This window comes from Cololabis saira, chromosome 24 (genome assembly GCF_033807715.1).
Source record: "Cololabis saira isolate AMF1-May2022 chromosome 24, fColSai1.1, whole genome shotgun sequence".
Taxonomy (NCBI): Eukaryota; Metazoa; Chordata; class Actinopteri; order Beloniformes; family Belonidae; genus Cololabis; species Cololabis saira.
This window is the reverse complement of record NC_084610.1, coordinates 8,971,300-8,987,692: the sequence shown is the minus strand read 5'-3', so window position 1 is coordinate 8,987,692 and position 16,393 is coordinate 8,971,300. Positions and strand designations below refer to the sequence as shown.

General features: G+C 39.8%; 2 protein-coding genes across 3 annotated transcripts in view; both read right to left on the bottom strand.

Annotated features, from left to right (window-relative positions):
• LOC133425212 (DNA-binding protein SATB2-like) overlaps positions 1-8,925 on the bottom strand; it is a 30,436-nt gene extending 21,511 nt beyond the window's left edge. The window contains exon 1 of the mRNA XM_061715929.1: positions 8,765-8,925. The gene's annotated coding sequence lies outside the window, so the exon portion shown is untranslated. The remainder of the gene's footprint in view (positions 1-8,764) is intronic.
• Positions 8,926-14,689: 5,764 nt separating this feature from the next.
• LOC133425423 (potassium voltage-gated channel subfamily H member 3-like) overlaps positions 14,690-16,393 on the bottom strand; it is a 49,036-nt gene continuing 47,332 nt past the window's right edge. For both annotated transcript variants that reach the window (XM_061716274.1, XM_061716275.1), the window contains exon 15: positions 14,690-15,482. In XM_061716274.1, coding sequence (XP_061572258.1) covers positions 14,823-15,482 — 660 coding nt within the window. In that variant the 3' untranslated portion in view covers positions 14,690-14,822. The remainder of the gene's footprint in view (positions 15,483-16,393) is intronic.

Genomic DNA, 16,393 nt, shown 5'->3' with positions numbered 1-16,393 from the left:
TGCAAACAAGTAAAATGGAGTGGTGACAGACAGGAAGACTTAAATGCTCATTTCAATCTCTCAGCTCTCTTTGGTCCGAGTTTAGAGCTGGGTTGTGTTGGAATGTCCAGTCCGTTTGGGTCAGTGTGAACTGTTATGTGGGTCAAAGAAGCAAACTCTGGTCCACCTAAAAACATAGGTCTAAGTCAAAGACCGTAAAATGTGAGCCAGTGGTTTCTGAAGACTTCAACACGTCCACTGTCTGTCAATCAGAACTAGCTGTGGCTCCTTCAGCAGATCCCACTGAAATCCTGCAGAGCTCCTGCACACATTTACAACGGAAAATACCATCTAACGTGTTGACTCGATGAAAAATAAAATAATTACTCTTCTGTTTAGCTGCGTTAGTACAAATTACTGATAAGCGTGGTACTGTACCATGACGATTATATATGAGGAAGTGATAGTGGCTCGCCATTGACTGAGCCGACTGTCAATCAATCGTTTTAGAAAAAAATGTAATGCTTTATAAAAACTCTCCTGGCATAGTACAAAAACTCAGAGTTGTCATGGGTGTGAAATTAAATGATTGAGACCAAACTGTTTTTGAACCAGGCGGTAAATATGTTTATTTTAACATGGGAGTCCATAGAGATGCGGTGCGTCCGAAATGCCATACTAAACAGTATACTAAAAAGTATACTTAAGTTCGGCACTCTTTTGAGTAAATATCAGTAGTATGCATTCATTCAGACGTACTACTCAGAGCCACATGTCACTTCCTGCCGTTGGGAGGAAGTGACGTGTCACAGCAGCAGTAGCAGCACCGCTCCGCTATTTCCCGTTTATCCTGGCCGAAACAAGATGACATTATATAATATTATTATATACGAATATTATAATATTAATATTATATAATAATACTATTATACTTAATATTATACTAATGACATATACGTATTCTTTAGCAACCAAACACCGCTGCATTGCATTGTGGGAAGTTTCTGCTCAGCTAGTGTCCATCAATCCACACTAATACATTTCTCCAGAATGAGTATGGATAGAGCATATTATTGAGTACGTACTAAAGTTTCGGACGCACTAAAAAATCTCACATACTGTTTTTGCTACTCATTAGGGTGGAAGTATGGGATTTTGGATGCAGCCTTTATGGACTCACTTTAGGAACCAGCGTCTAGCGGCCAGTCGAGGAACTGCAACGAATCTTAGTTCTGCATGAGCCTCAACCCGGAAGTTAGATGGTTAGGACTACAACGCGGGATGTTGTGGGTAAATAAAACCTAAACAAACGCGAGAGTAGCGCAATTCCCGCGAGAATGTTTCGCGGTCAAACGTGGAGTGAGGACGAGTTGAAACCTCAGATAGAAATATAGTCAGACTAAAATATATCATAATTGGTGGTAAGTTCTCACAAGAAAAATTGAGTTTGCAAACTTCAGGACGAGCTTCTGGCAACTTTGACTTCAGTTTCCAGCTTGATTATTTTAATGCCCTTTACCTTGGTATCAACCAAACTAATGCGTCGTTTGTAGCTCGTTCAAAACGCCTGTTGACAAATACCTGCAAGCAAAACCACATCACACCTGTCCTCTTCTTTACACTGGCTCCCTGTTGGCTTTATAAGTCATTTTAAGCCCTTGTTTGTCTGTTTTTAGTGCCATAAACGGCCTTACTCCCTCATATCTACATGTATGCGTCATATGATTATTTTTGTAGTTTGTGTTTTTATTTGATTTTAAATGTAAAGCACTTTGGTCAACAGTGGTTGTTTTAAAAGTGCTATATAAATAAAGATTGATTGATACTGTCACTACCTGATGTGAGTCCGCTACCCGATTTGAGTCACGCATGCGCAGTCGCGTCCAACATGTGCATTTCAGTGGAGAAGTAGTGTTGTCATTACCCGATTATTGATTAAAATGAGTGACTTTAATGTTTTCCATCATCTCCATGCCTACATGGAATCCGGAAAGTTCCATCCCAGTTTGGGAAAAGCTGACAAATGGAAGATTACTCGTTCTATGAGTAATTACATCTTGAAAGGTAATTTGGCTATCATGCTTAGCTATGCTTGCTAAAAATAATATAAATATTTTTTGCTAAAAATAATAGGCTATAAAGATTTTTTGCATCAATACCCTTATATAGCACAACATTCCCTGTTGTTGGACGCGACTGCGCATGTGTGACTCAAATTGGGTAGCGACTCACATCAGGTAGTGACAGATATTACTAATATTTGAGTTTTCTTCTTTGTTGTTTGTTTTACCGCCGTCAGTAATTCTCGCTGCAGCGCCACCACAGGCGAGGAGGGGAACACATTCTAAAGCTTTGGTTCCTTTTATAAAGAGGTGTGAAACTCGGACCAGCTGAATATTGCAATCCCAAATTAACTGAGTCCCCAATCGGACATAGACATAATTTAATGGACATCATTCTGATATGGACGACAGTCATGCACCTAATGTTAATGAGGAATTCCTCCACTTACAAGTGTACATCTGTACCCAGCCTGGTCTCACTACTGTAATAACCACACAGGTCCACAGTGTACAGAACATCTCATTACATGAGAACATCAACTCTCAGTCCTCGTGAGAGACCCTGCCCGTCACCTAAAGACAGCAGGGATAACTTTCTGCCTTCTGTGAATATGGATGGATGTCTGGTGACATAAGCACATTGTAGAGATGTGGAGAAACTTATGAGCCACTCAGTGAACAACAAAAAGCTGTTTGAAGTTTGAATGTGTTTCAAAAACTTCTCACTTGATGGAGATAGTTGGGTATTTCTCCCCCAAAACAGCAGAGGATGAGTATCAGAACTGTCAGAAAAAATGTCACAGATCTGCTGGTGCGCTTGCTGAATTAAACTTTTTTCCCACTGCAATATCGGGGAGCAAAAGCAGCTTCTCATCCTCCCAGTTTCTATTCTACCAACAAAAAACAACCCTCACAAGAAGAGGGAGATGCTGCACAGTAGGGATGGGCGGTATGGACTAAAAAATGTATCATGATCATTTCTGGCATTTAACCCAATAACGATAAAAAAATACCAAGTGTCATAAACGGGAATTTATCTTTCTTTCTCTTTCTTTCTTTCTTTCTTTCTTTCTTTCTTTCTTTCTTTCTTTCTTTCTTTCTTTCTTTCTTTCTTTCTTTCTTTCTTTCTTTCTTTCTTTCTTTCTTTCTTTCTTTCAGGCTCATTTCTTTCTTTCTTTCTGGCTCATTTCTTTCTTTCTTTCTGGCTCATTTCTTTCTTTCTTTCTGGCTCATTTCTTTCTTTCTTTCTTTCAGGCTAATTTCTTTCTTTCTTTCAGGCTCATTTCTTTCTTTCAGGCTCATTTCTTTCTTTCTTGCTCATTTCTTTCTTTCTTGCTCATTTCTTTCTTTCTTTCTTTCTTTCTTTCTTTCTTTCTTTCTTTCTGGCTCATTTCTTTCTTTCTTGCTCATTTCTTTCTTTCTTTCTTTCTTTCTTTCTTTCTTTCAGGCTCATTTCTTTCTTTCTTGCTCATTTCTTTCTGGCTCATTTCTTTCTTTCTTTCTTTCTTTCTTTCTTTCTTTCAGGCTCATTTCTTTCTTTCTTTCTTTCTTTCTTTCTTTCTTTCTTTCTTTCTTTCTTTCTTTCTTTCTTTCTTTCTTTCTTTCTTTCTTTCTTTCTTTCTTTCTTTCTTTCTTTCTGTCTTTCTTTCTTTCTTTCTTTCTTTCTGTCTTTCTTTCTTTCTTTCTTTCTTTCTTTCTTTCTTTCTTTCTTTCTGTCTTTCTTTCTTTCTTTCTGTCTTTCTTTCTTTCAGGCTCATTTCTTTCTTTCAGGCTCATTTCTTTCTTTCTTGCTCATTTCTTTCTTTCTTGCTCATTTCTTTCTTTCTTTCTTTCTTTCTTTCTTTCTTTCTTTCTTTCTGGCTCATTTCTTTCTTTCTTGCTCATTTCTTTCTTTCTTTCTTTCTTTCTTTCTTTCTTTCAGGCTCATTTCTTTCTTTCTTGCTCATTTCTTTCTGGCTCATTTCTTTCTTTCTTTCTTTCTTTCTTTCTTTCTTTCAGGCTCATTTCTTTCTTTCTTTCTTTCTTTCTTTCTTTCTTTCTTTCTTTCTTTCTTTCTTTCTTTCTTTCTTTCTTTCTTTCTTTCTTTCTTTCTGTCTTTCTTTCTTTCTTTCTTTCTTTCTGTCTTTCTTTCTTTCTTTCTTTCTTTCTTTCTTTCTTTCTGTCTTTCTTTCTTTCTTTCTGTCTTTCTTTCTTTCAGGCTCATTTCCTTCCTTCCTCCATCTTCCTTCCTTCCTTTCTTCCTTCCTTCCTTGCTTCCTTAAATCAGTTTTACACAAAAACATCATCAACGGGAATTTATCATTTTTACCGCAAGATGACAAATTCTTACCGTGGGGAATTTTTTTGACGGTATATCGGGAACGGTAAAATATCGCCCATTCCTACTGCACAGGAACGAATGCTCCCACTTCTGCTCCTCTAATCCATATGCTGAACTGAAAGTGCAGTCAAAACTTAAAACCCGGATGTTTCAGGAGAAGTACTGACCCTTCAATGTTGCCTTTCTGTTTTGATTCTTGACACAAATAATAAGACAATAATACAATAAAATGATCTGATGCTGGAGTTATTCACTCTGAGAAACACAGGATTTATCTCTTGTTTACTGAGTGGATGTAGAGCAAGACATGCATCTTTTGGGGTATTATGATTAATTAACAGATTATAGCCAAATTTGTGGGTGCTTACAAAAATGCTTCTAACATTACACCACTAAGAAGCCATTAGACAATGATGCTGACAGCATAATCAGTTTCTGACGGAAAGATGATGGGTGTAACTGTCCATCCCAAGCTGCTTTTGCTAATTCGTCCATCACTCTTAGTTCCCCGAGTTACAGCGCTCTAACCCAGTCCACCAAAACCTAAAACATCTCAAATCTCTAGAATGTGTGTGTGTTTTCGATTATATCAGTCATGTGTGGAATGAAGCCCAGCTGACAAATAAATACAAGATACACGCAGAGTGACAATCAAATTTTCTCATTGATTAGATTTTCGTACAAGAGTTTGAATCTAGTTTAGACCCATTTTTTTTTTTTTTTTAAACTGTCCTTATTAGATTGCATGTAAACTTGACAAACAAAGTGCTCTCTCAGCTTGGTCTGCTTCTAATAAACACATTTTTGGCATATTTGGGGTAATGGATTATAATAAGCCCCCTTTCCTCCTTCATATTTCCTCCTCTAACCAGAGCAATTATCAAGCCATTAATGAGGCGACATAAAATGTGTGAGGAAAAAAGAAAAAAATGGTTGTGGTGTCTGAAGAAATTGAGAAAAAAAAAACACAGAAAACACAACGAAAGCCGCAGAATCTGTGACTTCGATTAAAGGGGCAGATTCAAAATCATCTTCAGATGACATGACTCAGATTGTGAACTTAGAAAGACATTTTTTCCCCTTTTTTTATGCCATCTGATCCCGTCTAATTCCACCAAGGCAGCAGTAGCTGAATCTCCTGCAGATGTCGGTTTTTACGGAAAAAGAAAACATGACCACCAGCAGATGGCACCGTCCCGCCCCCCGTGTGACTTGCAGCTGCAAATATTGGGGTCATTTAACTGTGTTTTAATCAGAAAGAGGTCAATTAAAAAAGGCAGCGTGCAACTGATGTAATAACCTTGATTTCTATGTTGTTCAAGATTTCAAGTAACAGTAACGGACAAAATGAGCCAAAACAACTGATACTGATCAGGACTGTTGCTTGTTTGTACTTGTACGTGGAGAAAAACAATTTCCTAACTGAAGATAACTGAGTAATAACAGGAGAATGATACCAGACATACAGAAAAAGGCACTACAGACCAACAGTGGACCAATCAAGAAGAAAGTGAGACTTTAAATATCCTCTGCTCCTTTAAGAGCTCCGGTTTCTGTAACATGTATTACCAGAGCTTTAGGGACATTTGTGAATTATCTGACCGCAGCTGTTACCATTCTGCAGGAACTCTGAGTTCACTTATCAGAAAGTGAATTAAAAAAAGAAAATTCACTCATTGATATTACATTGCTACACTGGGTGCTGTGTTTTCCCAAACACACACATAAAACCACTCGGAGCAGCACGGGCGGTGGGTGTGCAACCAAGACACCGCACAGTCCCAGCACAAAATCTGTTCACTTTACAAGCGCACATGTAGGCCAAATGCCACAATCAGTAGCCTCCGTCTGACAAATCATGCAGAAACACAGTCTGGCTCCAGAACGGCAGATTCATCTGCAGGGTCCAACTACAAGTTTATATGTGGAGGGTTTTAAAGATCATTCATGACTGAGTTACTGTAAATGTATATTTTTATGGTATTTATCCCGAGAAATAAATGGATTAATTGTCCCTCAGATGCTCCATGGAGCTTCTGAGGTTAAGACACTCTTGTGACATTCCTAGTTTTAGCTTTAATTTAATTTATTAGAAATTACTGTGATCTGGTGACACCTAAAGGTTTGTGGGGAGGATTCACAGGGTCTAAGAGTGTTCAGGAGCTTCTGAGGGAATACGCCGGCAACAAACAACCATGCATTAACTTGTAACCAAATGAACTCAGACAATGATGAAGATTCACAACAATGTGAAGAGATTCTCACAGGACACAGATATCTGGTCCCATAAAAAGCATGCAAACTCTGTTTTTCTAGGTATTCTTCTATGAGTGAGACCTCAGCTGTCAGCGGATAGGCTGCAAGTTATAATATAAAAACATTAAAATTATATATTTACCCACTTTGAGGAAAATATGGTCCTTAAAATGTTTATCAAACTCCTGTTTTGTGCTTAAAATGGATGATGTTTGAGTTAAACATTTTTTTTCTATCAGGTTTATATAATTATCACAACTTACAGTTGTGTGGCACCAGTAGACAGGTAAAACTTATTTTTAGATGTTTGTGTGAATGTGGTGAGGATCCTTACAAAAATCACAGATTTTTCTGATTTAGGCTGATGTCCGGTGCCCTGGAGGGATGAAGGTGACCAATTGAAAAGATTTAAATTATGTTTTCACTGTTTTTCTGGAAATATGATTGAAATCTTCTTCATTTTCTACTTTTAATAGTAGAAGAGGACTTCAGGTTCCAGGATATCAAGAGACTGCCAGTGCTTATATGTGAATAGACTGTCATTTAAGTATACTTTGATGAATAAGATGATTATATTTATTAGTTTTATTTATATATGTATTCGTTTTATTTTTATTTAATCAATTCATGAAGTAGCTTTGCTGATGTGAGGACTCTCTCCAGTCTCTCACACCCGCTGAGAATTTCATTCAAATACAGCACATTTTTAGTAATATGTTCAATACTTACAGGTTTATATCAGCAAATGGACAATATTTAGGTTTTACTCAACATTCTTAAATACTGTGTTCAATTCGGCTTACATATATGCTAATAAGTATTCAACACAACACTGTCAAGCTTCAACTTTTACCCAGAGCCGCAGTTATTAACAGCGCTAAAAACGGAGCCCCGTGAACGCAGCACACGTCCAGCTGCAGCTAATAAAATTAAACTAATAATGGCTCCTTCAGATCCAGGTGTGCCAAGTGAAGCCCTAAACCGAAAACATAATGTCATTGAACACGGACAAAACAGACTATTATTAATGCTCAGTTGCCCACTTAATCGGTGGTGTTATTAATTTTATTAGTTGCAGCTGTTTTACAACTGTGAAACGGGACAGCTGCACAAATGAACATATAAAAAAAAGAAGTAATCGGAGGCTTGAGCCAAACTGAAGAATGTCTGTCTTTTTTTAAACTTTTTCTTTAAAAGTTAACGCACGATTTGGCTTTAAGGGAGCACAACTGGACCTAAATTCAAGTAAGTAAACTTTGGTTTAGATTTCTCTGTCTTGACAGCACGTGACACTAATTTACAACTCGTTGCAAATGTAGTTTAAAAAGTAAATTCCCCTTATTTATCAACAAGTTATTAGGTAGTATTGTCCTAATATCATCTCACATTACATAAGTCAACCAAAATAAGTTCACAGAATCAATACATCATTATCTTAACACCTTGAGTATGACACTTTAGATCACAGAAGTTGATTTGTGATTTTACTGTACTGAGTTGACAAGAAAAAAAAATCAAAGTGTTACTAAATTAGATTAATTGTGTCATCAAAAGATAACTTAGTGTCTTTTTTTTTTTTTTTTTAAGAAAATCACAACCTTGGTACTAAGCATCAACTTTGGAGCTGTCAAAGATAAATTGCTTTACTGTATATGATTTTAAAATGCAACATTGTGAAATAACTTTCACTCTGGATCCTTTTTAAAGTCAAGAAATTCAAAACTTTGTCTTTTGAAAAGTAAGTCACTATGTTTAATTTTACATTTAAAACTCAACTTTAAATGTGCACATTTTGGATGCGCTGACACAAGTACAGTAACTGTTAAACGAAGGTTTTGGAAACTTCCTACACCAGCATATTGTATCCCATAAAATAAACTAGCATTTATATGAAAAAATGATATCCAGTATTAATATTTATACTAATATTTACGTTTTTCCACATGGCTTGAGACCATAAAGCCATAAAGTTTGTCTTAATCTCCACAAATGTGTAATAAACAGCTGCATTTGCAGGTTGTCTTGACAGTTTTCATGACTATCACTGTTTGTCACTTCATCCTGCAGCTTCATATGACAATCTCACGCTTTATTCCCTGCACAGGCCACCTGGAGGTGAAGAAGCTTCCAGTAAAGGTTCACTCACTTTTCAAGAAGTCCCTGTGCGCTCTGGGGTATAAACTCCATCCATTGGTGAAAATGAGTGAATCCAGCCTGAGAGAGAATGAATTTCCCAACGTTTCCTGTCTTGACAACAACGTGCAGCACACAAGGAGCGAGGAGATGTACGGACGTGGAGTGATGAAGACGGACTGCTGCTGCTGCTGGTGAGGAAAGAGCAGAAAAATGACACATGCACAGAGAGAGAGGGAGAGAGAGAGACAGAGAGGAGGAGGTAAGGAGGGAGGGAGGGAAGTAGTTTGGGAGGGAAACCTGTCCTGGAGTCACTGACATGCGTACCAAATATGTATTTATTACTGTTCATGAAATTTAAATAACAATAATGTAGCATACATATCACTTCATATCAGTGCAGGTTTGAAAGATGCTATTTAAAAGTCTTTTAGACGCGCAGTAAATGAATAAGGTCTAATGTAATCACAGATTTATAATGAACTAAAAAGTGTGTGGAACAAGAGGTTGGAGAAAAGTGATCAAAGTCAAAAGTTCGGTGAGATAACAATGTCACTTGTTGTACCGTATAAACAAAGGTAGACCACTCTAAGAGATGCTCTGCCAATATTTGGAAATTTGAAGTGTCATGTGTGTCAGAACGACTTTGACAGGATTCTGCCCCCTACAGGCAAAAACTGTAATTACAACAATATACAACTCTATACATTGTGTAGATGGCTTTCATTTTCCTTACACGTTTACATCCTTTTAATTAATGTTTTTGCTGTTTGTTTTTTGATGCTGTGAACACGAGAGTGAGAATCCTCAAATATTGATACCAACTTTGTGGATTCTGAGCCACATTAGTTGCAGAAACAGTAATTGGAAAGTTCAGTGTTTTAATGAACTGTTTGCTAACGGACTTGGATTATTTATTGGTTTGACACGTGCATGTTGGTAAAGATTTCTGTTTTTGTCCTCGCCATATTCACTCCATCCACCAGTTATGTTTGTTTTTCTAGACGGCAGATTCACCAACGGTGTGGTCAGATTTTCTAACTTTATTCTAGACTGGAGATTAGTCTTACTATCATTACTTCTCAGCCGGTTTTCCTTCCTGTCGCTCCTCGTCTGTGGTTTGTGTGTGTGTGTTTTTGCTGCCAACACGTCTCTGTCCTGCATCATCTTAAACGGCTTTGACAGCTCGCCACCGCTCGCTCACCATGAGGTGTGTAAGTGTGTGATGGTACGAGTGCCTTCATGAGGCTTGAGTGAAAACCATCCTGCTCTTATGAACTCTTCCAGCCAATGTCAACGTTACACATGAATTTATGCTTTAAAGGGATTGTGACATGAAAAACAAATTTTTCTTGATTTTTGTGTGTTTTGTTGGGTGTCTTGACATCAATTACACAAAAAAAAATGAACTTTTAACATTCAGTGTATTGTGTGCTTTCTGCGGGGCAATGATTGACAGGAAAGGTGGAAAAGGACGTGTTTTTCACTGTGCAAAAAACACCGTCATAAAAAAGCCAGGCATGGAGTACTGGAGTGAAGTTTTTCTTGTTACACCTTTTTAGACACATTTGAGGGATATTGGCCAAGACTTTTAATAGTGTTAAAAGCATGTTAAAAATTATGTCACAATACCTTTAAATCAATCAAAGAGCGATATGATTCCTTTGGGACTTGAACATTTGGGTGACCGAAGGCGTTAATGACATGAACATACTGTACAACAGAAAAACCTGAAAGTTAAAGGTTGTGTAATATATTGCTTTCTGAAGCATTTTTGCAATTTTACCTGAATTTCTTTTTATACTTAATAAATTAATGACATGCTCTGCTGTCAAAAAAAACATAATTATTGAGCTTAGGAAGCTGCAGGCTCTAAAACAACGTTGAATCGCCACATGTGACCCCAGAAAGTCATGGAATTGTTGGTTTGTCTGTAAAATTCTCTTTTGACTCCAGTAAACAAATGTTGGATATTTATGTTGCTTCAGAGGAAAGTCTGGAAGAAGGAGGTTGTACTATTGTTTTTCTTTCAAAATCTCTCTCTTAAGGGTTTTCCCAACATCTTTAAAGGAGACTGAATCTGCAGTTCATTCGCTGTGGCGATGCTGCCTCGCTGTGGCGACTGTGGTAATGACACGGATTCCAGTGAGGATGACGTATCCAAATGATCCCAAAGACAGACTCAAACCTGCTTGAATTGTACTAAAGTCAAAGTTAAATTATATTTAAAAAATACTGAATGTAACTTCTGTCCTTATTTTGTGTTTTCCTTTTACATTTTTATAGACTTAATATAGCATTTGTAAGTACTTTTATGCAGCTCTTATACATTTTGGAGGACCTTTTCCCGCTGGAGGATATTTGAAACAAGTGAAAGTTAAATTGGAGTAAATCCTGTATGAAGGAGAAGAAAAACCCAAACACCTGATGAAATCCCAACAGAGAAGGTTGATTGTTTTAGCAGAAAGTGAGGTTGTGAGGTTGTTATCCTCACCTGGTGTGATGCTTTTACAAACTGGGAGAGACAAAACAGATGAAAAACAACACATTAGTTTAATTTTGAGTATTTGTCAGCTTGTGGCTGCAGGTCCATCTTGGAGCCGCTGCGGACGATCAAAGGCTGGTGACCGCAGAGAGCTGACGGGGATCTTTCCCTCCCTCGGTGCATGAGAACTTTTGCAGCAACAGATTAAACAACCAGCTCAGTTTAACGTAGACAATCATCAAATGGAGCTGCATTTGTATTTACATGTGTGTCTGTGGTCGGCCCGTTGTGGAGCGTGTTTACAGCTGAGAGTCGGTCAGCGGCAGGTCTTTGTGCCGTGTAATCCCACGGCCTCTTTCTGGGAAACATGAGTAGTCGTGGAAGCACTGAGTCAAGTTCTGGTTCTGGTTCTCATGACGAGGCAGTTGTCAGTTATCTAGGGTTCTGCAGGAATAAAAGAGCTGTACGTGCACGTGTAATATTTACTACACAGAACATATTTATACATCTAGGGACACCGCACGGTGGAGCATCAGTCCACAGACGGGCAGGATGAGGACAGACGACGGTCCTCGAGTTACTCAGCATCTTCACAGTTTAAAATGTACTCACATGGAATTAAAGGGTACTTTGATGTTTACATAAATAAACTTGTTTGATGAAAATGATTCAGTCAAATCAAGAGAGTCTGGTCCAAACATTGGTTCTGGGAACAGTTATGTCTGTTTGTAAAATACTGAGGGGAAGTGATAATCTTTATCTGTGGATGTGGAAAACTTCAGCATGAGAGAATAAAGAGTTGTGTGGATTTCTGAGTGGTTTTAGTGCAACATGCTGCAGACTGATGGCTGACATTCATCTCATCCATCAGTCCTGCTGCTCATCCACATGATAGTTTTCAGAGAGTGGAGAGAGCAGGTCACAAATACGGCTGCACAAGTTATTGACTCATCCAGGCAAACTCTCTACAACATCACTTACAGGTGCATGAGGAGTGGATTTTAAGCCTGTTATTTTCATTTATTATTTATTTCTTTGGACTGTGAGGGACATCATCCTGAGACGAGCTTGTTCTGAACTTTACTGGTTGATTAAAAGATGGGAGGATGGGTGAAATGAACAAGTTATAGTCGCCCACATTACAATTGTTACAAACTAGTTAGTTTAGCTTAACTCATACTAACTAATGTTGCCTTTTATGTTAGTTTTGGTCAAATGTGTCCATCCATCCACGTTTCAGTATCAACATCTGAAATAAAACCTGCCAGAGCCAGTGGAGACTGATGGAGCTCCAGCACCATCTGACCTTCAACCGACGGCTGTGGTTAGTTAGCTCCACCAGAGCAGCGGTTGGACTGCAGGGGGTTGCTGACCTTCACCTGTGACCAGACCTTCACCTGGGACCAGACCTTCACCTGGGACCAGACCTTCACCTGGAACCAAACCTTCACCTGGGACCAGACCTTCACCTGGGACCAGACCTTCACCTGGGACCAGACCTTCACCTGGGACCAGACCTTCACCTGGGACCAGACCTTCACCTGGGACCAGACCTTCACCTGGGACCAGACCTTCACCTGGGACCAGACCTTCACCTGGGACCAGACCTTCACCTGGGACCAGACCTTCACCTGGGACCAGACCTTCACCTGGGACCAGACCTTCACCTGGGACCAGACCTTCACCTGGGACCAGACCTTCACCTGGGACCAGACCTTCACCTGGGACCAGACCTTCACCTGGGACCAGACCTTTACTGGGACCAGACCTTCACCTGGGACCAGACCTTCACCTGGGACCAGACCTTTACTGGGACCAGACCTTCACCTGGGACCAGACCTTCACCTGAGACCAGACCTTCACCTGGGACCAGACCTTTACTGGGACCAGACCTTCACCTGGGACCAGACCTTCACCTGAGACCAGACCTTCACCTGAGACCAAACATTGCTTTCCCTCTGGCTGCAGCTGGACGCTGGTCGTGTCGTTCAGATGATCCATCTTTGTCTCTGAACCCTTTCAGACCAACCCGAAGTTGGTTGTGGTCATCTGTTGTTACAATTAGCAGCAAAACAACCCATATTGTCTTTAAAATAACAGTGATTGTGTTCTCGTAGCTCTTAATTTACACATCAAGCACACCAAAAATACTAAGTTAGTCAACTGTGATGACATGACATCGATGTATCTTCCAGTCAAAGACCCCTAATTATATCTTATTTTGTGGCTCCATATAAGGGATGCATAAATAAAAAATCCCCTTGTATACTTGAAATCTAATTTAGCGAAGCCAGATTTTTGTAGCAGACTGAAACATGTTTCTGGATTATTTTTTTTTATTTCCCTTGTCTGCGTATATATTAATGGTTAATACCAAGTTTGGTAAAACTTAAAGCATATATGCATTGTAATCTTTAACCTGAAAACATGTTTAATACTGCTGTTATTGACAAGAGGTCAATGGAGATTTAATGGCTTTAGCACCACCACGTGGTCATTCACAGAACTGCATGTGTTGCCACAGTTCAGCAGATGGATGTTCCCGCAGGTGTGACAGCAGGTATGAAATTGTTGTGGTGTTGGTTCCTATTGATGTTCATATTTGAATTTCTCAGGAAATTCTGTAAAAAGCCGTTTGTGTCTTCATCTTTATACGTTTCCTGACTGAACCAGGAGCTAGAGTCATAACCCACTTCTGAAAAGTCCAGTTTTCTCTGGTTGGTCCGCTCCAGTGACCTGAACAAGGAGGAAAGTTCAAGGACGAGTGTGACAGAACACAGAACTAGTGATGTGACCCTCAGGATGACTAATCAATACTGTTGATTGCTTCCCAGGAAAGTTTTTCTCTCTCTTGAGTCAGATATTGCTGTAAACAGAAGGTGACAAATATTGGATGACATGTGACATAAAAGGTGGGAGATGGTGCAGCAAAACCAAAATTACAACAAAACTTCAAAAGCACAGCAACAAAAGAGAAAATATTTCAGGGAACACACACAGAAAACACTTCAGAAAAGAGTAAAACAGAAGTGAAATATTACATTCTTTGTTTTTGTCTTTTTCCTGTTTTTATTTTTTGTGAAATATCTGAACCCACGTTGTATTTCCTGTTTTGTATTTTGCGTGTTTGACTTTATTGAGCTGCAGAGTCTTCATGCTTTTTGAAAAGTACTGATAAGTTTTTCACTGATTTTGGAAAGAAAAATAATTGAAGTTTAGCTGAAACAAATACCTTTCTTACTGTCTGTCCTGCACAAACTCACTCATCTACTTTAGAAAGACATATTTCAACAAGAAATTCCTTTTAATGGTCAATACTATTGATTGTTGATGTGTGTCACCTCAAGTCCACACCTCAAATATTTGAACAGTTAAAAAACTACTTCCCCAAAAAAGCCAGATGAAAATGAAAAAGCACATGAAGCTGTTAATATATTTATTATCAGATCGTCTTTATAGTGCTCAGAACAGATAAAAAATAGCATATTTACACGTAAACTGGCAGCCAAACGTCGGGCAGCTGTTAGTCATGCATTACTGGTGTTTCATGCGTGTTCCTGTCCCGAGTCCTCGTCTCCACGTCCCCTCACAGCGACGGCTTTCCTTCATCGATGAAGCTGAGCTGGGTGCGGTGCTCTGCTCCCTCTGCCTCTTCAGAGTTCAGGAGGGGCATTCGGGGGCTGGGTGTCATGCTGGAGGTCTGGAGGAGGGGCTGCACTTGAGACTGGGATGTGAACCCAAGCTGGGATGCAAGTGAGAGACGGGGTGGAGGTCGTGTTTGTGACTCCGGTTCTGATAAGTCCACCAGGAGGGGAGTGATGGATGACGGATGGTCAGATGAAGACAGAGAAGGAATGGAGGAGGACGAGCAGGGATGTGACACGAGTGTGTGTTCGTGAGGAGAGCTGTTGAGTGAAGGAGGGGCGGAGCAATGAGAGACGGGCGGAGGAGGATGGGTGTGAGGATCGCTGGGAGGGGCGACGCCCCGGGAGCAGTGAAGTGGATCAAATTCCCCCTGAAACGCCTTGTTCGATGGGGAGCTTTGTTCGTCTGACTGGCCTACAGGTGCATTGTGGGTCAGAGAGGGCGGGGCCGGGGAGCAGCCGTGCGAGGACACACTGGGAGGAGGAGTCACAGTGCTGGGGGTCACCAGCGTGCAGGGGTTGTGAAAGAGCGGTTTGAGGAGACGCGTCATTTCCTGCAGCTCCTGACTCACAGCGCTCACCTGGCGGGAGAGGACGCACATCTGGGGGAGAGGAAAGAACGAGTGTCAGTGGCTGTTTAAGCACCAGCATCATTTCAGGGAGGTGACCCCGAGAGCTGGTGCTGGCAGGAGCCTCGGGCAGCACTTTGATGCTCACTTTCACCACTCTGCCACATTCAGTCATGTCATTTATAGGTCTGTTTTAAGAAAGCACTCATCTCTCTCTCTCTCTCTCGCTCATGCCTTCTGAGGTCTCTCGCCCACCGGGACCGCTTCCCACTTCTCCCCCCAGATTCCACCTGGAAGCTCTGAGTCGGTGGAGGAAGGTTAAGTTATGTCACCTCACATTTGTCAGAGAAACGGTACTGGATTGTCAGGACCGAGAAGCCAGAATTCAAGTGTTGGATGATGAAGACAATATTCAATGTTTTCATTGCAAGAGTTGACATAAGACCTACCTACAATTATTATAGAGTTTATGCAAGTATATTAAAAAGTGAAATCACATCATTACATGCATATCACCTTGATTTATAGACTAAAAAGAAACACGAGTTGAATGAATGAATTGGCACATCTCTAAAAGCACATTCGTATGTCCAGTTTTATGTGGATAAAAGTCTATGCAGTTTTAAATGTCTGCAATGCTTTGTCCATTATTTTTACAGTCCATGTTTGTGTTGCCTCTGTCAAAAGTTAAACGCATCATGTTGGGCCACACAGTGAGAGCCGAGCCAATGAACTCATGCACAGACTGGTCCCTTGTTTGAGAATAACATATTTTGATTGACTTGCACTTTCAAACTAATTTATCTGAATTAACCTCTTAATTTGCCAGATTTACATTTTAAGACAGAGGTGCATAAAAATCAATGTGTCAAAGCAACATTTTAAATCCATCCATCACAATCCCAAGCTCTTTACTGCTTCTTCAGTCTTTACACAACTAAAAC